Source organism: Lissotriton helveticus, chromosome 4_1 (assembly GCF_964261635.1).
Source record: "Lissotriton helveticus chromosome 4_1, aLisHel1.1, whole genome shotgun sequence".
Classification (NCBI taxonomy): Eukaryota; Metazoa; Chordata; class Amphibia; order Caudata; family Salamandridae; genus Lissotriton; species Lissotriton helveticus.
In genome coordinates this window covers 145430358-145454994 of record NC_136063.1, presented here as the reverse complement: position 1 = coordinate 145454994, position 24637 = coordinate 145430358, and the positions used below count along the sequence as shown (strand labels likewise).

The 24637-nt window shown below is 44.7% G+C and overlaps 1 protein-coding gene across 2 annotated transcripts in view; it reads right to left on the bottom strand.

The window, feature by feature from the left end:
• Positions 1-24637, bottom strand: part of NRBP2 (nuclear receptor binding protein 2) — a 383035-nt gene that overhangs the window by 122869 nt on the left and 235529 nt on the right. For both annotated transcript variants that reach the window (XM_078686579.1, XM_078686580.1), the window contains exons 3-7: positions 18657-18758; positions 18259-18348; positions 17304-17344; positions 15098-15192; positions 4999-5022 (exon numbers count right to left, since the gene is read on the bottom strand). In XM_078686579.1, coding sequence (XP_078542705.1) covers positions 4999-5022; positions 15098-15192; positions 17304-17344; positions 18259-18348; positions 18657-18758 — 352 coding nt within the window. The remainder of the gene's footprint in view (positions 1-4998; positions 5023-15097; positions 15193-17303; positions 17345-18258; positions 18349-18656; positions 18759-24637) is intronic.

Here is a 24637-nt window from a genome sequence, read left to right as displayed (position 1 = left end):
GCTTTAAAAAAAAAAAACTCTTAAAAATGTTTTTGGGGTTTTAGTGAAACTTTGTAGTAGTCCTCTGGACCACTGCCTACTAACCCAGAAACTTGTACCCCTATTTGGAAAGAAGTAAAACAGGACCCCTTTCCCTTTGCAAAAAAGTTACCCCCCCTTACCCCCCCCTCTAATTTGGAAGCCGGCTACTTCATTAGTTTGCGACAGCAAATCATAGATTCATAGATAAATCTGCTACCGATTTGACATTTAGAAAGGATGCTCAAAAAACTATTTTTCGATAACGCATTATTAACAAATCACAATCCCATTTTAGGAGTTGGTAAAACTTTACCGACTTCTAAAATGGGTTTTGCACATAGCCTAAAAGAGTTCTACTATTGCAAGCTCCGAATAGGCGTGTTTCCGACTACAATAAAGTTTTGCATGTCTGGCCTTTTGTCTGGTATTTGGATAGCCGGATCAACTGTCCAGAAAGAGCTGATGCCATGACTGATTTGATGATGCTGGGAGCCTGGCTGCCTGACAGAGGGGTCGCGCTTCTTCTGCTGTAGACCGCATTCTCTCTAGTGGAAGGAGACGGTAGAGGTGGTAAAAAGGGTGCCATGGGGCAAGAATGCATCATGCAATGTTAAATATCAGTGGTGCTGGTCTCTGCACATTTATTAAAAGCAATGCTGCACCATGGCTGACTCTGGAGGGACGAGGACCAGGTGTCAGGTAATTGAGGATTATGTTTATGTTCAAAATAAAGTGAAGAGCCTAAGATGTTAGGAGAAGACTGTCATGAAGGAGATCAGACTTTTTGCGTTGACATGTCAAGTGCTCGTTCTAATTCTGAAGAAACAAAATTGAGATTATTCAAAACAGTTCATACAATTAGAAATCATAAAAGATTATCCATATAAGAAACTTAAGAAACAACCTCTGGCCACAGTGAAGTTTCAGATGGAATATATTACAAAAACCAATATCTGAAGTTACCCGCTCTTAGACACACGTTGATTTGTTCTTTCTTCTCCCTCCTCATCCATCTTATGTTTGAGCTGGTTCTAATCAGAAGGTAAAGAATCTCCAGGAGCAAGGTCTAGTATTGATTTTAATTTGGAAACCTGGTGCTCAATTGTCTTTACGTGCCCATCAATTTAACCCGGAACAAGATGCGATCTTTTGGGGATTTTAGATGAGGGGGAACCAGTGTCAGGTAATGTAGTGGTAAGGGGACCCCGGAGGGTGACAACCTTAATCTCTAAAATGAGATATTTGTCGAAGAATCACCACCTCTTAGAGGGATTTGGCTCTGTCCCTGTTCTGTATTTCAAGGCAGGTGAACCTCTCGGTGGTACCATCCAAACCGCATCTGGCTTAAAGGGGCTTTCAGTTACTTTACGGGCACCCTACATGCTGCAGCCCATCTCATCCAGGGCCTGAAGAAATATGATCACATCACCCCCCAACCTGATGGAATTTCATTGGCTCCTCTTGCCGGCCCGCACCGTCTTCAAAACTAGCTGCATCATTTACAAAGCCATCACGACCAGCACTCCCACTTACTTTGCAAACAACCTCACCATCCCTGGTGACTCTCAGTACAGCCACTGCCAGGACACCCTCAGACTACAGACTAAGAAGTGTAAAACATTTAAAAGAAGACAGCAGGCCGTTTCCATCTATGTTGCCAGGATCTGGAACAGCTTCCTCGTATCCATCAGGACTGTCCCAACGCTGCTCCAATTTAGAAAAGAGTTGAAGACTCACCTCTTTTAAAAACAACCCATTAGTGCATTAACCATCCAAAACCCGGCCCCATCTTCTCTTACCCATTGACTTTATGCTTGTTTTTGACCATGTGCAGTGCTCTGTTGCCTTTTGACTAGGTTCACGCTATAGAAATAGCATGCACATATGTGCGTCCAGTACCACTAGACTCCAGGTGTTGCCTGCTTGTGGTTTCCTCGATGTAACAGCAAGTGGGTATGTTCACTGGTTTCTCATCCGGAGTAAGCCATAGAGGTATCAGGAGTGAGTGGGGCGACCGCTCTTACTGGTACCCACAGTTGCTGCAGAGTTTGTATCCGCATATGGTCCCAAAGGCTTATCTTGCTGTGAATGTTGAATCCCGCTATGAAGATGAGGACTTCTGCTGGTCCCGGTCCCAGCCAGGACACTGACAGGAGGTGGTTCCTTAGCAGCCTTGGATGAGTTCCGGGAGAGAACACACATGAGCTCACCAGATGCGGTGCCTGAGCCATTTAATTTTTTTTTAGCTATTGAACGAAAAAAAGAAACCAACCCTACCACAAAAAGGAGATGCCAAAAGAATCAAGATGCTGCCCAAATAAGAAGGATACATGAATCTGTCTCCTGCCGTGGTACAGCTCTAAGGAGTGGATGGAAGCTCATGTATATGGGTACATACATCATTAAAATAACAGTACAGTTTTCAGATAAACATTTCCTGGTCCTACAGACCAGTGCAAGCAAATCCCAACCTTGTGGAAAGAGGTAGAGCAGGACGAGTAAGCAGAATTCCTATGCAAAAAATTGACAAGTGGATTGACACGCGAAGTGCAACTATGTCACAACACAGAGGGGGGATTTTAAGGAGCGTAAAAGATTGTGGCAGGAAACAAAAAGTGTTACAGGGAGCACTAGGACTCGTTTCTCAGTGTACTTGAGCCGAACACCAACAATAATTCTGCAAGCAATGCAAATTGCAATTTCAGGCACTGAATACTTTAGGATCTAAATTATTCAATAGTGTCAGTGTTACTTGAGAAGGACAATTAACCCGATAATTTTCCAGCTACTTCCAGCTAAGCTTCCGCCAAGCCATACACCCCCTTCGCAAGCCAGCTACCAACAGAGATCCATTCACAAACGTGCCTGGTCAGCCATAACTCCATACATTACCAGCCGCATATCCAACCAGTCGGCTATCCATTTATCATCTAATTAACCAGACACCACCATCTGTCCACTAAGGCAACAAAAAACGTTTAGGACGGAAATGTTATCGCCAATGCTTCTTAACCTCTGGAGATTTGTCGGAGTTTCTCTGCCACATCAGAAACAAGAGAAGTCCTCTTCCAAATCAGATTTGAATTAACCCCAAAGGCCCAGTGAAGCCTGAGTTGCCAAGCCATCTCCCCTAGACATAGAAACATCTCTGAACATAGAAACACAAACAACCACTAAAGTGTTTTGGCCCATTCTGCCTCATCAGTGAGCTTCAGCTTGAGTCATAAGTACAGCCGCACCGAAATCTGAACATACCTTCTCGCTTACGCAACCAACTAAGACAACAAAAAGGCAATGCATGTACATTCTTGGACCAGCTGTTCTGAACCATTGAGAATTCCTCTGGGCAGTGTCCAGTCTATTGTTTTAGCTAGATAGCCCCATTACAGAAGAGACTAACCACAAGCCAAACAGTCTTGGCCACGCGCCGAGGAGCAATCCAGCTTGAATTGCTGGGCCAGAGCCTGTCTATGCAGAACAAAAACAACCTCAAAAGCATTTTAACACTATTGGGCATATATCTCATATCTAAATAGTGAACTGCCTGTGCCGCAAACCAACTAACGAAAAATCTATCAATGCATCTACCTAGCTACCATCCACTTAACCAGCAACCACAAGCATCCAGCAAGCTAACCACCCATCAATGCAACCAGCTGGCGAACCCATGCCCGTACTTACAATGGTCTATTTAAGGTACTATTGCCAACATGACCAATCTTTATGCACCCATGGGCAAAGTATTTACCCCTGCTGCTTGCTAGCTTACTCTCCAGCTATCAATGTGCCTAACTCCCAAACAACACATTGTTTAGGTTGCAACCCAGGAATGTACCCAGACAAGTGTTTATTTAACCAACCCTTTACACAAGAAACCACTTTGCTAACTATAGAGCTATATTTATTTCCAACGAGGGTATGAGCAACAGCTTTGTGCTAACAGGACCCAGGTGCTAACAAATCAACCTGACCTAGACTTACTAAGTTACACAGCTATTTAGCCACGCACTGACCCAACTAAACTGCTGCCTTTCAATGGACTGACCTAGCTATACATCCACCTAACAATGCATTCTCCTACCAGCTAAACTTCCACTCTGCATCCATCCATCCATGCGAAATTTCAGTCAATTGCTTAGATGATCATTCATCTAGCCATACAACCAAATAACTATCCAGTGGCCTAGGCAAGTAATCATCAACAACAAAATATCCATTAACCAGGATGTTAACCAGTCATGTATTCATGGATACTTCTCGTCAATCAACCAAAATTCTATGAAACAAATTATTAAATCAGCCAGCTGTCCATGCAACAACCAGCATTCTATCCACACGCTAACCGTACTAATAGATCATGAGCCATGTAAATTGATAGCTAAGCAGCGGTCATTAACTAACAAACCAGTAAGTCACAACCTCACCTAGCTAACCAAACATCTATTTACACACTCACCTAGATAACAGGTCATAGGTATATATATACAAGCACAGTCCTAGCCAGCTAGCCATGCAGTCAAACAACAACCAAGCTAACCACATAACTCCCTAACCAACAATCGCTTGCCACTTGGAACCTCTATTGATCCAAAATGAGGTTTGTTGCAGCACTGAGATTTCCTGCATCAGTCAATGCAACAACGTACAACAAACGCAGAGTTATCTTCAAGTCTACAGGACTGAATAGAATTGGAGCTAGATGTAACAATGGAAACACCCTAGAAAGGTTTTGGTCATAGGGAGGAAGTGGAAGAAGAAAAGTTTAGAGTTTCAGGTGAAAAAGAGAACAATTAGCTATCTGTCCAATCCTTCCGTCTGGGTAGATCAGAGTCCAACCACCTGCGTCATTTTTTATCTTTAAATCCACATCTTTTATCATACGTACCATGAAGACTAAGCAACTGCAAAACAACATATGTAGATGCACTGTACATAAGCTACACATTAATGCAAACATTGAAATTCAGGAGCACTTACCATTTGCAAACACCCTGTGCCACACTGCCGCCGGCGCACCAGGTCATGTGGAGGAAGAAACAAGAGAAAGATAACTTTAGCAGTGAAAAACACCTGGGCAAGATCAGCAATGCAAAAACTGGAGCCGAAACCAGACAATATTCTGTACAAAAGAGCAACATGTATCCCCGCCCCCAAGCGAATCGAGCAAGCGTCTTTCTCGCATACCCACTTGTGTATAAGTGAATCTGATGCGTTACGCACTTTAAAGTATAAATAAGGTGGATAAAATCCCTTTGTAGGAGACTTTTAAATAATGATGGAGATTTAAAAAGATCCACTAGGTCAGACAGAATTTTTTGATATTCTTAAATTGGGGTGGATTCATTTGGGCAGGTGTTCACCCCTCCCCGTAGTTCTGCTTAATTTGGTCAAACAGTATTGATTAAAAACAGGGCAGAGACAATCCATCAGTTCACATATTTGCCAAATCGAATTTGGTGTTCAATGAGATCCATTGGGTAGACGTGTTCAATACCACTAAGTGGCAGGAGATGCACAGATCCCTAATCCCCGTGGGCTTATAATGAGAATAATTGGCTTACTTAAGTGTAAAATCGACGAGGCCGGATATATGTGTGTGTGTGTTTTTTTTTCAGTGAATATAAAGATTAATGTGACGTTATAGTTAGGTGAAACTTCCAGTGTCAAACACTGAAACTCACCAGTGCTCCCGCCCTGAGGGAGCAGCTAATAACATTGCTCCGGTTAGGCAGGAGCCTTCTTTTCTTCTGTTCTGAAGCAGATCAAAAGTCTGCTCCCAGTGGGAGGGAGCATTTTTGAAGTCCCACCCGCTGGGAGCAGAATTTGTGCTTGGCAGGAGTTTTAAGCTCTTGCCAAGTGAGAACAAATACAGATTTCCCTTCCTCCACCGCTGTGGACAGGGAAATCGCTTAGTCCCAGTGGAGGGTTCCCCGGTAAATTAATGGCTTGAAAAGGGGGACCGCGTGGCCCCCTCCCTTTCAATTTAGTTTTGCGGCCCCAAGGGAGGGCTCCCCAGGTCTTTTAGAGGATCTCAGGGCAATACGCGAACCTGAGAGGGGGCTCCGTGCCCACCTCTTCTTTAAAAATGTGCCAGGCCCTGGGGCATGGGATCCTCCCCTTGGCAGAAAGCGGCCCGTGGAGGAGGGCCACGCGCCCCCCTCTCCTTCAAAAAAGTTGGGGTCCCCTGGGCCAAAATTGACCTGGGGAGGGTGGCCACATGTGGCCACCGCCCCAAAATAAATGCCCCACCCCTTTCCAGGCCTTGGCCTACCGGGGGCGGACTGGGGGGGACTAGACCGAGTTTAGAGTTCTAAGATGGCTGCCAGCACTTCCTGGTTGAGGCAGCCAATCAGATCTCAGCTTGAGATCGGTCAGGGTATGCGGAGGCTCCGCGTCCCTAGATATACAACGTTTTTGGGCACTAATTGCTCAAAAACTACTGAAGAGATTTACACCAAATTAAAATAAAGCACTCTTTGTGGGGCTTGATCTAGCGTTCTGCAAAATTTGTCGTAAATCCGTTCAGCGGTTTAGGCTGTAATGGTGTCTAAAATTCCAATGAAAAAAAGCATTTTGGGAACTCCCCCTTTTCTCGGACCCCGCCAGTTTTATTACCCCAAAACTTTCCATGCGCAAACTAGTTAAACGTAGCACTTTTTTTTGAAAGTTTTGTGGAGTTACTAGCAACACAAAAAAATGCATTTCCTATGGAAGCACAATTCAATCGATAACCACCCAATATATACCAATACTTATAGGGGTTTACAGTCAGCCCTCCTCATCCAATGGTCGGCTGTAGCGTCCGTCACATTTTGCTTTCGCCCATCAGAGCATCCAGTAGAGGGCGGAGGGTCCGCCCACTTCAGCCACAGGCTACCTAACTTTGCGTGAAGGCGCTTTGCTTCTTCACAATGTACGCATCCGCACAATAAGAAGTCCTCTTCAGTGCCAAGGTCTACTGGTGCAAAGTGTACCTTCATACAAAAAAACCCACTCACAAACAAAATAAGCTTTGGCAACGATAAGGCCAGAGCTACTGGCTTTGCTAGTGTTTGTTGTTTATGATGTGGCGAATGGAGGGTATTCTAAGCGCTCCTTTCCGTTTTATATCTTTTGAAACGGGCCCAGTGTTCTTGGGGACAGTCACGCCTCTTCCACCACAACGTGCTGCAGACCTCTCTCCTTTTATTCCTCCCCTCTCACCGCCTCTTTATTCTTCCTTCCACCCTCTCCCTCACTTCCTGGAGCCCAGGCTCTCCTCACCTTTCTTCTCCTTCAGTTTCCCTCCATCACCTCATTCTCACTTGCTCTGACCTCGTTCGTCTTCTCTCTCATACTTTCTTCTCACTTCCCTTTTCTCTCCCTCCCTCCCTCTACTCTTTCCTCTCCTTCCCCCGTGCTGAGTCCTCCCCCCCCCACCACTCTCAGTTCACGTCCATTTCCTTCTCTTGTATGTTAATGCCTCGTATAAATATTTAATGCCCTCTAACGAGGGGGCGGGCGGGCGGGCGGGCCTCGGCTGCCTGGAGCCGGGGGATGGAGGCTGGTTTTAAACGCTCGCAGTAAAACACCCCTTGTCAGCAGGAAGCTCCCCTTTCCGAGGTCAACGGAAGGGACCCGCCGCCTCGGGGGCAAACTCAGGCACTCAGTGGTGATGCTGCGGTTCAAGCGGTCAACATTCCTATAAAGACGCATTTAATTTGCGACCTGAAAATGACCTGAAATGATGCAGATTTTCTAGCATTAAGATTTTCATATTGTTAAGAATAACCAGACATTTACGAGTTCTTAACTTCTTTATTTTCAGGCCAACACGCATGCTCCTACACCGTGGAGCGTAGCTGCAGTCAGCTCGGCGATCAGCTGGTAACTGTCACATATGACAGTTATCAGCTGGGGACCTCACTGCTGGAACGGTGTCCTCTCAGGGACACTAGCGAGCACACCAGGTATGGTGTCCTATGAGGGACGCACGTATAATAAACACAACACATCCCCCTCCTTAGGGGAGTAATGGAACCAATAAGAACAGGTAGGGAGCATAAGGCTCCGCTATCCACATATATAGTCCTTAAGTTTAGCAGGCGGTCCCAACAGTCTACCAGCCCTGCTTATGTGCACAGGTCGCGCCTGGTCACAGACCGGAATGGCAGGTAGCCTGCGCCTTGCGCCTGCAGGTGTGGATGAAGAGGCCGAACGGTCCTTTGGTTGAGTGTCTTCGTGCATACCATCATCACTTCTCCGCCCTGGGGTTGCAAGAAATTCAATGTCAGATTCAGTGTCAGAAAAATATAGTCTTGGCGTACTTCCCTTCAGCGTACTGGATTTCTCTGCAGTAGCATCAAAAAGTGTGTTTTCCACCGTCCTGTTCTCGGGATGTTTGCGAGCTGACAGTGCTGTGTAATGCCAGGCCTTCCCATCCCTCTGGCGTGCAGAATTGCAGTACCCTTCACGAACGGTTACGGGTTTGGTGTGTCTCTCTTGACCCTTGCCCACGTGTCCGCTTCTTCTTGCCTTCACCACGTATCCTGCCTTGGTTTCCACCTCCTTGCACCCATGTTTTTTGTCGTAGTTACTCTTGCTCTTAGATTGTGCTAGAGCCAGTCTTTCTTTCACCACCTCTGAAGACCAGTGTACTCTGCGGGCAGCCTTAACCCAGCCCACATTGTCCTTCGTAAGTGGAGTCCGTCCGCGCATGGGTTCGAATGGGCTGTGGCCAATAGACTCACACGGCGTTATTCTGTAAGCCCACACTGTCTTCATCATTTCTTTCTTCCAGTCCAGTTGGTTTGAGGTGGCTATCTGAATGATACCGTAAAGTACTTTTTAAAATCTCTCTACGGCTCCGTTGGCTGCTTGGTGGTATATTGACGTTGTTATGTGTTCAATGTGGTGTAAATGTAAATGTAAATGTATAGGCATTTATATAGCGCACTACTTACCCGTAGGGTCCCAAGGCGCTTCGACCGCTGCGAAACCCTTCCTGGCTTCCCTGAGAGATGGTCCCTTAATGGGTATCTCCAGGGTGAGACCAGGCATCCCCGGCGGTCTGGTGGGGCCGTTAGTGAAGATGAGGCAAGCTAATGCCCAGAGTTGCCGAGTGTGATCGCTGATCAGAGTGGGCACCGAGGCGAGAGAATTATCGAGTCCGCTGACCCTGGTCCAGAAACCTGCCGTGCCGGGAATCGAACCCTGGTCCCGGGCCGTCCTCTGCTCTCGGGTCTGCCGCCTCTAACCAGTGAGCCACACTACTTCTACACCTTTGAATAGGTCTGTGGTGAATGTACACCGTTGTCACTTACAACTTTTTTTGGTAATCCCTCACGCGTAAAAGTGTCTTCCAAGAATTGGATTACGTGTTGAGAGTCAGCTTTTCTGGTGACCCTTACTTCTGGCCATTTCGTGAAGTGGTCAATTATAACAATTATGTATTGTAGTTCGTTCTCATCAGACACCGGTCCTATCATGTCAATGCCAATAATTTCCCAAGGCATGGATGGGCTCTGTATTGGCTGCAGTGAAGGTCTGTAAGTCACTTGAATTTTGTCTGCTTCCACACACAACTTACAGTTTCTCACCTTACTTTCAACGTCTCGGCTGATGCCTGGCCACCAATACATGTCACCCACCATGTTTTTACTTTTGGCGATGCCCAGATGTCCTTCATGGCATTCTTCCAGTATTTTCTTCCGGATTTCCATCGGCGGTACGCATCTTCCGCTTCTCATAAGTAGTCCATCTTCTATGGATAATTCATCCTTCACTTCCCAGAAAAGTTTCATTCCATCTTTTAGTTTATTCTGGCTAGACCAACCTTCTTTGACCATTTGGATTACCATTCCTATATCTTTGTCCTTCATTTGTTCCTCCATCCATTCATCCCTTGTTATTCTGCTGGAACATTTCCATACCTTTCCCTTGCATAACTCATCCACTTCATTTGTTTCAGTGTCATTGTTGGTCTTGATAGGCATTCTAGTTTGTAATTCTGCGTAGTCGTCGGTGTCTGATATGCTAAACACGGCCTCACGGCTGTTAGGATCCAGCTTGATTCCTAGACTTCCTTGGTCCATCCATCCAAGTACAGATGGTCCAACATTTGATACATAGAGTTTACATTGAGCCTCTCTACTCTTGAATATGAACATGAGACATCTGTACCCTAATATTTCAATTGTTTTTTCATTGAAAGATTTAATAATTATATCTGGTTCATAGAGTTTCTCACCGATCACCTCCTTGAATTTTGCTTTCCATACCTTTTCGTTCACGATGGTGTAAGGCGAGCCTGAATCTGCCGCTATGCTTATTTTCACCCCACCAATAGTCATAGCACACATCGGTTTTCTTGACTTAGCTCCTTTTCCTGTTTCTTTTACCTCTACTTGTTCATCGTCTATGTTGAGGATGTACATGTTGATGTCTTCATCTGTGTCATCATCCAATTCATCTTCATCGTCTACCACTGCTTTTACATGTTGTGGTTTTTTCCTATTACATGCCTTGTTGAAATGTCCAATTAGGCCACAGAATGTGCACTTTGCTTCACGGGCGGGGCATCTAAAATCATATGCCATGTGTGCGGTGCTTAGGCATCGGTACAATAACCTTTCCCCCGTTTCTCTTGTCTTCTTTCTGGTTGTATAGTGTCTTCCTTTCTTACAGTGTGCTTGCTAACTTTCCAACTCTTTTGTTCGGACACTTTGCTGACATGGTCACATTCTTTCTTTATATTATCGTCTTTTAACACAGCTTTTGCACATCGTTCAGTGAGTTCAGCTTTCCTAGCTATATCTATTATGTTCTGCAGAGGGTACTCCCCCCTTGGCCCATAGATTATCTTGAATGTTTTCGTTGGAGCCTTGCATTACAATTTGATCTCTTATAAGTTCATTGTGTAGTCCTCCGAAACGACAGTTAATTGCTAGGTCTTTTAGAGCAGATACATAGTCGTCTATTGTCTCCTCCTTCCCTTGTTTCCTATGGAAAAATTTGTATCTGTCTACGCCAACACAAACTGTAGGTTTATAGTATGCGTTCAGGTCATCAATAGCGTTGGAGAATACATCACCATCATTTACACCCCTTGTTTTCTTGTTTATGGAATTATAAACTTTTATTCCTCCTGCCCCTAAGTTGTGCATTAAGATGATGTACTTTTTTCAGGTTTTAATTCTGCATCTTCTTCAATTGTGGAGATATAATTGAGGAAATAGTCCCTCCACTCTTCCCACTTTAAAACTGGTACACTACCAGCACGTAGAAATGACTCAGGGGGTGAGAGATTCCATATACAACCAGTGGCTAAGTCACTCATACTGAGTTTTTATTTGTAACACTTTTTTAAGGATAATATCTTCTGTGTTTATTACCCAAAACTACACTAGTTTGACCCTTCTTCCCGTTCCTGGTTTTATTGTAACTACAGTTCATTTAGCGTTTTTTTCATATTACCAACTATGAAGTCACTTGTGTGCTGCTTCAGTGAGTTACGTTTTTTTTCTCCGAAATTTACCATTTTTTTCCGGTACCCGTCACCTCCACCGATGCGCTGGTACTCCTCCCGGTTCTGCAGATATGCTCGCTGTACGCGTCGTGGTTTTACTTGCGAGCGCTTCCTGGTTACGTTTAAATAGTCTAGACTGCTTTTTAGAATGTTCGTTTTTCTTCCTACAAAATGGCCGCCAACGTCAATTTCGTGGACGCGATGACGTGATTGCCAGCCCAGATTCTCCTCAGCTGCTCGTTTGACAGTTACTACCTACGGCCGTTTGTTTTCTTCCGTTGGCATGGCAGTTGTTTGATTCCTCCTCATGCGCTGGGTTTTTGCGCTCAGTTTTTCCTCTACAATTCACCACACGTTGTTTTGCTTTTATTCCAGTCACGTTGCCGGTTGCCGTAGTTGACTCTACTTGCTCACATTAGTTTCACACGCAACTGCTTAAAGACAGTTCACTCACTGTACTTCTTGGTTCTCCTTTTTTTTTCTTATTTCCAGCTGGTCGCTTTGACTTCTGTGCGCTAGAATTTCTATATTTTTTCTTGCCTTTTTCTTCGTAGTTAACTTAGTTGACTTCTTCTTATCGACTGCTTTTTTTCCCTTTGTGGGTTCGTGCGGGTTGGTCCCTCGTCGCCAGCATTGTTAAGAATAACCAGACATTTACGAGTTCTTAACTTCTTTATTTTCAGGCCAACACGCATGCTCCTACAACGTGGAGCGTAGCTGCAGTCAGCTCGGCGATCAGCTGGTAACTGTCACATATGACAGTTATCAGCTGGTGACCTCACTGCTGGAACGGTGTCCTCTCAGGGACACTAGCGAGCACACCAGGTATGGTGTCCTATGAGGGACACACGTATAATAAACACAACACAGTGATGTCAGGATACCGGCCTTGTTGGGGAGGTTGAAGGTTCAAGACCAGGCAGGGGAACATTTATCAGCGGTGGTGGATAACCCGAGGCTGCACTGTAGGCAAGGAGGCCGCAGACCGCGGTTCGAACCCCATCACAGGCACTTGGCAAAATGACTCCAGAATCTTTGCAAAAATAACGCTACCACAATGCTGTCAATTATAATATATGTAAACAAAACAAACAACCGGATTTCACACGCAACAGAATATTCGAAAGACGGCGACTCCTGCTCGAGACGCAGCTATCAAGGTGTTCGTGGCGTGTCTCACTATTACAAACCTACAAAACGACAGGCACTGCTACCAAATATGGAAGTACGCTGGATTTTTCGATTTGAAGTAATGCACCATGCTTTTGCTAATTCTTTTAAGGTTTCCATTTTTACAACGACGCTGTGAACTACTGCCAACAGTATGTATAGAGTGTGTTTTGGGTCCGCCCCTTTCAGCTATTGGCTGTCTTCGACAAGCTTCTTTAAGTCACTGGCTTGAGACAATCACATATTGGCTCATCCCAGTTCAGTATTTATCTCTCACCTAATGCATTTGGCTGCTTGAGTGTATCCTTCCGCCTCCACTCGAGTCCAAGCATAGAACTGCTACTTACAACTAGATCTCTTTCTGTTCATTCCTGCCGGCTTCCTCTTACTGTCCAGCAATGATCTGCTAACGCTTCATGGGTAACAGCATTCAAGCTCAAGCTCTAACTGAAGAGGAGTCCTCACTTTCTCAGCATCCTAGCCTGGGGTGGGCAGAATCGTCCATGGACATGACGACAACTATCATAAACGCGTGCTGCAGTTGTCACCCCACTGACCACAATGGGTCCCAGGACCATCACTGGAGGGTACTCTTCTCGATAACGAAGTACTGAAGAGACAACTGTGGCGGTAGGTTATTCTACACCTTCGGCTGCAAAGAGCAGCTTATCTTCCACACGAATGTGCAGGGGCATAGCCCCCACTGGTGCAGCAGGTGTAGTGGCACTGGGGTTCAGAGGCTTGAGGGGAGTGCGGAACCCAGGATATTGCTTTATTTCGCATTTCAAACAGCAGCCAGTTAAGCCATTTCCTTCCTTTCAGTAGGGTCCATGACACACGTTGACACGGCACTGCTAAAGCACACCTGGCTACTTCATCCTGTATCCCGGTCTCCCTGCCTTGGAGGAGGTAGCACAACACCCCTACTTCAGTCCCAAAAGAGGAGGCCACCTCTACTGCAGGCTTAGAGGCACTGGCTTCAAACAGGATGGCCAACTCCAATGCAGCCCAAGGGCAGGAGGCCCTAAATCGAGAGGCCACCTCCTGCACACTGTAGAAGCTTCAGCCGGTTAAAGGCATCCTTTCAGTATGTAGCATCTCATGAATGGAGCAAAATGAAAGGACCATGTGGGGGTGGGAGCAGGGACGACAGGAGAGAGCAGTCGCCAACAGGAACAAAGCTATACCACAATTTCAGCATAACCAGCAACTATGTAAATGATTCCTTTTTAAATGTATTTTATGTGGATATTATAAAAAACTACCTAGGATCCTCCCTTAAAGATCAACGTTGAGACCACTGCTCAACAAAGATGGTCAAGACATTGGTGCACAATATTATGTGGTATCGGCTGATGGAGTTGCATGCACAAGTGCCCCATTCCCCTAGCCCAGAAGGCAGGCAAAGCATGGGATGGTAGTGTGCGGGTCCCAGATCCATTCCGTTGTGCAGGATGAAGATGGTGTCTGTCATTGGTCAGGTAATTTAGCAAGAGCAAATTTGTAGAAGTAGTTTTTGTGGGGATTTTTCCTGCAGTCTCTTCATCTAAAGTAGTGTAAAACATCAAAGATGGCATCCAAAGTGTCTTTTAAATGGAGGTGACATCCTCCTATCTAAATTTGTGTGGGGTCTAGTTATTGGTATAGGCAGTAAAGTAAGATGGCCCACGCCTGAGTGGACCATTCTTGTGAGGTATTCATAGCGGTTTGCATTGGACGACGCTCTCCATCCCCAAAATATTTCAGGGCTACCCAAAATATTTCAGGGCTGGAGTTAGAAAAGTAAATAAGGCTCCTGGATCATTCAAATATTCTATGCCTAGAGTTAAAATAGTAAATTTGACCTCCCAGTGTCCGCCATGCACACTGCTGCTCTGAGGGTGTAAACTCAAGGTTGTAATATATGGTCTCACCAAGCCAAGTCCTTGGCTTCCTGCCGCATGTTTACTGGGCATCTAAACGGGGAAAAAAGTCTGGGGGAGGAATATCTTAGACAAAGTCCATTCGATGAGGGCATAATTTAAACTAAATTGAAAGAAGAGTTACAAAACTTATACCGGATCCCCTACAGATGGTATATATGTTTTTTTGAACATACTTAGCTTCTAGCCTTCCAAAACTCCTAGGTTCAGATTTTCAGGATAACCACGACTATGCTAATTATTCCTAATTAAATGTATCACATGTGGATATTAGATCTTGAAGATCATCGTTGAGACCCTCAATGTCGATAAAAGATGGTCCAGTCAATGGCCAACAATATTATCTATCACTCGCTCGGAAGGTTGCGTGCACAAGTTAACCTGTGTCGCTCTAAACTGGAACATCTCCGCTTTTGAAGACCGCTCTTAGGTGCCCGATTCCCCAAGCCCAGCAGACATGCACAACATGCAACGGTACCTGATCCAATCTTTATCAGCCCGTTGTGCTGGATGAAGATGGTGTCGCTGGTCAGGTTACCATGGATGATGGGAGGGTCGCAGGAGTGCAGGAAGCTTTGCAAAGGCAGGAGAGAAACGCAACATGTTATTGGACGTCCGCTGGGCGTGGGTGACGGACGCAAGGTGTCCTTTGCCAGGAAAGAAACAGAGTTATTATTGGGAGGGTGAGAGGAAGGCTGAGAGGATAGAGGGGGTGAAGAAAGACCCACCATCACCTGGAGGAAAACAGAATGGGTTAGTCTGCAGGGAATTTGAAATAGGTATTGAAGGAGGAAATTCACTTCAAACAAATTAATATACATATCTGTCCCCATGGCATCTCCATACAACCATTTTCAGCCAGTCTACCTTTATAGTACCAAATTTACCATAAGAAGTTTGTGTTCTATTCAAGCATACCCACTTCTGTACAGTTACAATTACCACCAGAACTTCAGTTCACCAGGCAGAGACTCTAGGTCAGGGGCATCCAATGTAGATTCGCTTATTTACGTGATTTGTAGAGCGCATGGATACTTAAAAAAAGATTTCCCACGCTTTAGGAGGACTCCAACAAATAACAAGAAAGCTTTTTATAAACCTTTAAAGATATAGATCACCTATTTTAATTATGAGCATTATTAGGCAAAAATGTAAGAGAAAGAAAACAATTTTCTACTAAAATTTTGTCATTTTAGACCATGGATAGCTGCTGACAGCGGCTATCCATGGTCAGCGGATATCCGCTGACCATGGAAATGAGTTCTCGTTAGAGTCTTTGTCTGTAAATGTATCTTATGTGATAATATTGGAAAACTGCCAGGGATTGAGCTATCCTACACCTATGATAGACTTACTCTTTCTAGCTCATATTTGAAGCAGCAACATTTCTACTACACAGACGTCAGCAGTACTTATTATTGGTCTACTAGAGTAGCGAGACAATAAACATTTCTGTATCCTTGGAAAACGATGCAACATTATTTCCAGGACTTGGTCAATGTACCATCAACATGTTCCAGCATTTTTAGGGTGACTGTTGGTGTGAATGGTCTATTCTTTTCATATCGACATTAACATCAGTATTTCTGATATCAAAATGGTGCAATAAACTTATTTTTGTCATAAGTGGAAGTGGACCAGCACAATAAGGTGGGTCAATGTTACAACTCGCTGTGGTAATTGCTGTGAGGTTATTTCGCACACTCATTTCAATACCTTAGGTTGGCAATAATTCTGGGATGCAGAAGTCCCATGCATTCTGCGTTCTCTAACTTTTACCTTCCCACAATTAGGTCTTCCACCTTGTAAGCAATGGCACTTTACTGGAGGTTCAATGTATCCGTCTTTGCGTTGGTGCTGAGACCACTGGTTATCTCTGGACCTCCTATAACTCTCCGCGGTGGTATTAGGCTCTGCATGTTCCGTCATGTCCAACCTTAACTCAGGTTTGTCCGAAGCTTTAGTGGGGCTTGGGTCACCAGTGATGCAGGGCCCTTCTCTGGTTTTATGGCAACGCCTGGTGATGGTTAAGGTTATCTGCCTTGCTGATTTTGCAGTAGTAGCAAGCGATGCAGACGTCAGGGCACTGTGGTGCTGGGGCTGCAGGTTCTTGTTACTCAAGGGTCACAGGATCTTGAAATGAAAGGACTGTGGGCTCTTGTAATGCAGTGCAAGTTTGGCAGTGATAACAGGATCGTGTGATGCAAAGTTCACAAAGTTGTGCATTGGAGGGGTAGCAGGGCCTTGTGATGCATCTTTCTCTTATAAAGCGAGCGATGTGCTTTTTAATGCAGAAATTGCTTTGCCAAATATTGTAGGGGCTACAAGACACTGTAATGTATGCATTGCAGGATCTTCTAAAGCAGGGACAAGCGCTTGTAACACAGGGCCTTGAAAGTTTGTGTGGCAGGGCCTTGATATGCAGGGAGCACTGAGCCTTGGAACTTTCTTTATGCTTGGGCTCATACTTGAATGAACCCAGAAGGCATCATACAAGCTTTTAATAGCTCCCCGTGAGGCTTCGTTTCCTTTTCTCTAACAACTCACATTCGGCTAATACTTAGAACCTGCGGCTTCCCTCAACCAGATGCCACCATTCCTATGGGCAAGTCAGTTTGAAGTTCTTCGCTTTACAAGTCTCGTCATTCACTCATTGATTCATTCGTGTGCGTCTTCAATCTTACCTGAGGGCTGACAGGATCTGCGTGCACCAGCGCTTCCAAGCCTGCAGGAATGGAACAGCAGGGCATGTGAAATGTATTCTAGCACAACAGCCTATTTCCCTAGAGCAGTTTGCTACAAACACTGCCACAAGATTGTCACACTCCTTGTGCCTAGTCAGGTGTTTAGCCACCACCAGCTCTTGCACAAGAAGAACCAAACTCACAGGTGGCGCAGCAATGTAAGTGGAGACCTCTGAAGGTGGTGCATGAAGTGGGTAGGAGCGACACTCCACAACCCTCCACTCTCTGACACTTTAATACACTCTATGCTACTTCAACCTACTCCACACTATTCTATGGCATTACTCCACTCTATACCACTCCACGACAATCTACTCCACTCCAAAACAATCTACTCCACTCTACGACGGACTACTCCACTCAACTCCCTCTACGGCACTCCAAGCCACTTTACTCCACTCTACCCCACCCCACTCTAATCTACTCCACACCACTCTTTGCCACTCTACGCTACAATACTGTAATCCACTCCATACTACGCCTATCCACTTTAAGACACTCTACTTGATGCCCCTTAACGATACTCTATGCCATTCCACTCCACTCTACCCCATGCCACTCTATGCCAATACACTCTATGACACTCCACTATACTCCTCTACATTCTATGGCAATCCACCGGACTATAATCTAATCCACTCCACTCTACTCAATTCACACCATGTCAGTTTCCTCTAAGCCACTACCTTTTAGCCATGCTGAACAGCAGCCACGCTGGTGTACAACATGGCTAATACACATTGGCTCTTGTACAGGCGAAACCTATTGCCTATGCCAAAGCTTGTTTCTTTTTTCTGGCATGAAGTACATCTTCAATCTAGACTACATTATAAAGTTCAAGCGATCCAGCTTGAAAGGGGCTCTCTCTAGCCAGAAGGCACATAGATGTACATACCCGCGAGTTCATTGTTTTATGGTTTTTCTTGGTCTTCTTCAGGAACTGCTTCAGACTGCCAGAAGAGACATACTCGGTTATGAAAACCACCTACAAGACAGATGAGTACAGATCCTCTTTAGCAAACTGGAAGTAACTAACAGCAAGTCCCAAATACTACCGTGGGCATTGTACCAAACTCTTGCTGCTTGTTCGCTTGGCCCCTCCACCCTCTTGATGATCTTGTGCCCAATGTCCCCTCAGCATCCTTCCATACATGGGCGAATCATCAACATACTAGCCGTATAATTCTATTAGTTGGAATACACTCCACTGCACAATTGTACACTCATGAAGAGCAAATATTAAGGAGCTATATTGGAAATCTCCTGCTCGGGATATGTGCTTGGAACCCTCACCCGGGCAGAAGATTCTCGCACGTCCAGCCAGTACTTGTGAAACTTCACCACGTTGGGGTGATCGACCACCATCAGGTTCTCAAACATTGTCCTGATCTTCTCCTGTAAGAAAGAAGGAAAATGTAATGTACACGTATGCCAGGACAGTGGTCTAGCTAGCCAAAACAACAGAAGCCCTAGTAGGACAGACTCACTGTAGTGCTTTCCAACACTCAGTCCTGCAATCCAAACCACCTTTACGGCAGGTGTTCACTGTGGCAGCTCCTCTTCCCTTAGTACTACAGCCCCAACCATCTCTATAGAGACAAGGAAACTCACTACAGAGAATCTCTTAGCTCCAAGTTCCGCAGCCCCTACCACCTTTGTACAGACAGGGATACTCCGTGTAGAGCTCTCCCACCCCATGCATCGCAGCCGCTACCACCATTGTCCAGACGAGGATACTACAGGGCTCTCCTAGTCCTAGTATTGCAGCGCCTACAACCTCTGTACAGACCAGGATACCCACTGTAGAACCTTCCTAGCCCATGTCCTGCAGCCCCTACCACACAGAGACAAGAGTGTTCTTTAGGAATGCAGAATGGGATCAGAGCACGTTGCACAGACTTAAGTGAGAAGAAATGTAGGTGCCAGAGTATATTCATGCCCCCTTTTTGGCCACAAGCAGCCGAGTGCTCCTAATTATCTCTTTTTCGCTCTCCAGCCACACCACAAGGTAGAAAAAGAGAGGGTCTGCTGGATGGGACATCTGGACTTAGGTGGGCTGTAGTGAGACTCACTATGAAGAGTAAACTATCCCTATACCACCTTTATTTAGACTCCTGGTAAGATTAGACACATCAACTTTCAAAAATCGGGGAAGAGGGGGGCGTGGCTTGGACGCCGTGCGAGATGGACGGCTAGGTGAGGAGCTCCGTCGCGCCGGGACAGCCTCTTCTGCTTTTACCGATGTGAAGGAAGCCGGACTTCGCCCAAAACACCGGATTTGGAAACCGGAGCATACCGCCAACATGAGGTGTGTTTTTCCCTGCTCATATTCCGTGACTTTGATGGAATTTTAGCCTGTTTAACTCTCCAGTCACCGGAATCCGCCATTTTGTGATCTGCCTCAGTGCCGGCGACTCGGTTACAGACTGGCTCTTCTTTAGCGCCTCTAATTACCGGCCTCACACCAACGGCCACTTACACGAGTTCGTCTTAAAAGGGGAGCGTTTGGGCGCATTTTATTTCTTTATGCCCCTATTCCACTTAAAACCGCTATCCCTCTCCTGTCAAGTGTCCGCCATTTTCAAATCACCGCGACTGACTGCGCACCGCGATCCAAGTTCATCTCCTCACGCTTCCATGCTGTTTACATCTCTCATCTGCGAACTGCCACCTTATGTCCTCCTCTGCTCTCTGTGACGGCACTGCGACTCGCCACATGTCTCCTATTCATGTTGTGCACTTCCCTGTGGTGACTGTCTCATGAACACTGACCCCATCATCATTACTAAATTGGATATCTCAGTTACGGGCGCTTGTCATTAGCGCGCCTTATTATAACCGTTCTTCACACTGCGCTGTGCCACTTACTTCATCATGGATAAGCGCCCCCTCATCTAAAGCGCGAATCAACAAACCAGCGCGCCTGCGCCATTAGCGGAACGGTTCATCTTACGCTGCAACTCATTTTTACCTCAGCGCGAGAGGACTACAGTATACCTTCTCGTCCTTTGTCCATCTGATGAATACTTTACATCTATTCACATAATCACTACATGTGCAAGTGACTGCTCAAACGTGACTTTACCTGTCTGAGGTACGTTATTGGTTATGTAAGCCTCAATTTGTTTTTACACCCTCTATGAAAACTCTGGTGGGCTCTCCATCTGGTGCACCTAAGTCGAATCCCTCTGTCAAAATGGCGACTCAGAAGTCATCCTCGGCTCACTCATCTGTTGGTAAGCCCTCTTCACCGGCTACACCAGGCAAGCGCCTCAAACAAAATTCTCCTACACCAGAGGATAGCCCCCCTGCCTCGCCTATTGATCAGATTTTGGAGGAACTACGAGCAATGCGTCCCTTTATTGAGAAGACGAGTACAGATATGCAGCTTTTGAAAGACAAATGGGAATCCATGGATGCCCGTATTTCTACTGTTGAGCTCCATATTCCTGAACTTCAATCCAACACGCAACGTATTGGGGCGTTGGAGAAGACTGTCCTTTCCCTGCAAAAGCATACAGAAGATTTGGAAAATCGCAATAGGAGGAACAACCTCCGTATTTACAATTTGCCGGAAAATCTTGAGGGTGACAATCCAGTGACTTTCTTTACCACCTTCTTACCGAAACTCTTGGACTTGCCCCCTTCTACAACCATCAGTATACAGAGGGCCCATAGATTGGGTGCGAGAACTGACTCTTCTTCCAAGCCTCGTGGAGTAATCATCCTATTTTTGAAGTACACAGATCTTCTTTTGATTCTTTCAGCAGCAAGGAACAAAAAACAAGTGTCTTGGCAAGGTCAACGAGTCTACTTATCCCAAGATGTATCTAATGTTACTGCCTCCAGACGTAAAGAATTTCTGGCTATGCGTCCTTCTCTACGTTCTATGGGAGCAAGATATGGCCTATTTCACCCTTGTACTCTCAGAGTCACCTATCGGAACAAGACTTGGTCATTTCAGGAACCTGGAGAACTACGGAACTTTCTCCTCTTACAAAATGAAGAAGGAATGGATGCCTCCTCCTCTGCTTCGACCAGTGGCTGAGCTTTGACTTTTGTTGTATTCATGTCTTGTTCTCTAATAATCTTTCTCTGATTACGTGCTCCTTTCCGCATTCCTTACTTTATCCTTAACATCCTTTTTTCCCCTATATCCTCTTTGATTGTCTTTCTCTTGCATCTCTTACATTTATTTATTCTTCCTCTCTGTATTTCTAGCTCTACGTTTAAGTTACATGTTTCGTATGTCTGTCAATAATTTTTCTTTTTTCCCAGATGGATATTTGTCGGACGCTTCCTTCACCACTTTGTCCCGTCCTGTATTCCTTTTGTCCGGTCTTGGCGTGGTCCTGCTCCCGACCCTGGTTCGTCCGTCTTGTAGCGCATTACCACCTCCCCACCTTCCCCTTTGTGTACTTCCCCCTCCAGGTATGTTCAATACAGTCATCCTTTTGGATTTGTACTGTCTTCTATGCCTTCTCTCTTTTCTTCCTTTTCCTTCCTTTGCTGCTCTTTTCTCCCTTTTCCTATCCTTCTCCCTTTCTCCCTTTATTTTTCCTTTTCTTTTTCATCTTCTATCTATCCTTCCTTCTACCTTTTTGGTGATCTATATGGTTCTTATTTGTCTACAGTTTGAATTACTTATTGTACAGTATGTTGTTGCATTCTTCAATTTTGATCAATTTACTGCTCTTTCACCTTCAAAGTTGTTTCATGGAATGTGAAAGGATTTAATCACCCTATCAAAAGGCAAAGAGTACTTTCACATTTATCTTCTTCCAATCCAGATATTGTTCTTATTCAAGAAACCCATCTCTCAGATATTGAATCCTTAAAACTAAAGCGATTATGGGTTGGCACTGTTTTATTTTCTCCTGCTTCTCAAAAAAAGAATGGGGTGGCTATCTTGATTCATAAACGCCTCCAGTGTAAAGTATTGTTAGAAGAAAAAGATGATGAGGGGCGTTGGATCTTGGCTAAACTACTCAGTAATGCTATCCCAATTACTGTATTCAATGTGTACGGACCCACAGGTTTTGACTCCTCCTTTTGGCCCTCCATTACAGCGAAATGTATTCAATATAAAGATGATTCTTTCCTACTAGGTGGAGATTGTAACCAGATCATTGACCCCTTTTTAGACCGTAAATCTTCTGTTCGTTTTTCCCCTCACAAACCACATAAGCAATTCCTTGACACTATCACTCAGACACATCTTGTGGATTCATGGAGACTCACTCACCCAGACGTTATGGATTTCTCCTTCTTCTCTCCTCCTCATGCTTCTTTCTCTCGTTTAGACTACATTTTTCTATCTTCATCTCTTTCTCAACACCTTATCTCCTCTTCTATTGAACCTATTGTTATCTCTGACCATGCTCCTATTATTACTGTCTTTGACCTTCTTCCACCTACTCCTAAATCCTCTCGTTGGCGTTTCAACCCTTCTCTTCTTACTGATCCTCTCTTCTCCTCCTCTTTTCGCTCTTTCGCTTCTGAATTTTTTCAACTCAACTCTACACCTGATACCCCTCCTCATATTCTTTGGGATTCCTTCAAGGCCACAGCCCGAGGTTTTATTATTGATTTTGTCTCTAAGAAGAAGAAAAAATTCCTTCAAAAACGTAAAGTTACCCTTGCCCACATTAAATCGCTGGAACATCAATTCTATACCTCCTCTAATAATCATATGTCTCCTGAACTTCTTAAAGCTAAGATCACTTTTAACAAGCTTACTACAGACTCAGCCTCCTCTTTTCTCCTCAGGAGCAGCGCACGATTCTATGGAGGCCGAAATAAATCTGGCAAACTATTAGCTAACTACCTCAAATCGCGTAAGGAACGAACTCACATAGATTCTATCTATTCCCCCTCTAATGTTCTTTTACATACAAATGCAGAAATCCTGGAACAATTTCATTCTTTTTATGAATCTTTATATACGCCTGAGAACCCTCCCACCCCAGACCTTATTCAATCCTATTTTGACAACCTACCTACACCAGATACCTCCCATCTTGATTTTTCGACCGTTGATACTGACCTCACCATCTCTGAGTTGTCCACTGCTTTATCCTCCCTCACTAAAGGCAAGACTCCAGGACCTGACGGCTTTCCAGTTGAATTTTACTTACATTTTTCGGATCTCCTTTTACCTAAACTTCTATCTCTTTTTCAATCTTTTTGTTCTACTGGATCGGCCCAAGGCTCATTTCAGGACGCTACCATATGCCTTATTCCTAAAGACGGTAGAGACCCTAAGTTTTGTAAAAATTATCGCCCTATATCTTTAGTCAATGTGGATTATAAGATTTTTGCAAAATTATTAGCTCTCCGCCTTGACCCGCTCTTACCACATCTCATAGGGAAAGAACAATGTGGATTTGTTAAAGGCCGCCTTACTTCAGATAATTCCAGACTCTTCCTTAATGTGTTAAGTAAAGCCCCCTCACTATCAATTCCCATTGCCGCCATCTCAGTCGATGCTGAGAAGGCCTTTGATCGGGTTGACTGGTCCTTTCTCATGGCTTCTTTAAAATGGCATGGCTTCAATCCTAAATTCATATCTTATATTTCTTTGATATACTCTACGCCCAAAGCCTCTGTTCTCGTCAATAGTCAATTCACTTCCCCATTCACACTTCAACGTGGAGTCCGTCAAGGTTGTCCTTTGTCACCTCTTTTATTTATTTTAGCACTTGAACCCTTCCTCACCTCTATACGTAACAATCCCTCCATTTCCGGATTCCCTTATGGTGCTCATCATCTTAAATTATCTGCATATGCTGACGATATTCTTTTATTTATTTCAGACCGAGTCACCTCTGTTCCCTCTTTATTAAGTGAATTCGAAAAATTCTCTTTGGTCTCAGGTTATAAAATTAATTCTGACAAAACTGAAATTCTTCCGTTAACTAAACTTTGCCTTCCCCACTTCTTTACGGCTACAGGCTTTGCTTGGAACTCTAAGAAAATTAAATATCTTGGTGTTCTTTTTTCTAACTCTATTTCCTCTTCTATTCAACTCAACATGAATGCAGTTATCTCTAGAATAGAATTATTACTCGCTTCCTGGAATCCTCTGTTTCTCTCCTGGTGGGGTCGTCTTGACTCCATCAGGATGATGATTGCCCCAATTTTGATTTATTTATTATCCATGCTTCCAATCCGTATCCCTATTTCTTATTTCCGCCGCATTGATTCGGTTTTGTCCAAATTTCTCTGGAAACAGAAAAAGGCTCGTATTTCTCTCTTACGCCTCCGTAAATCTA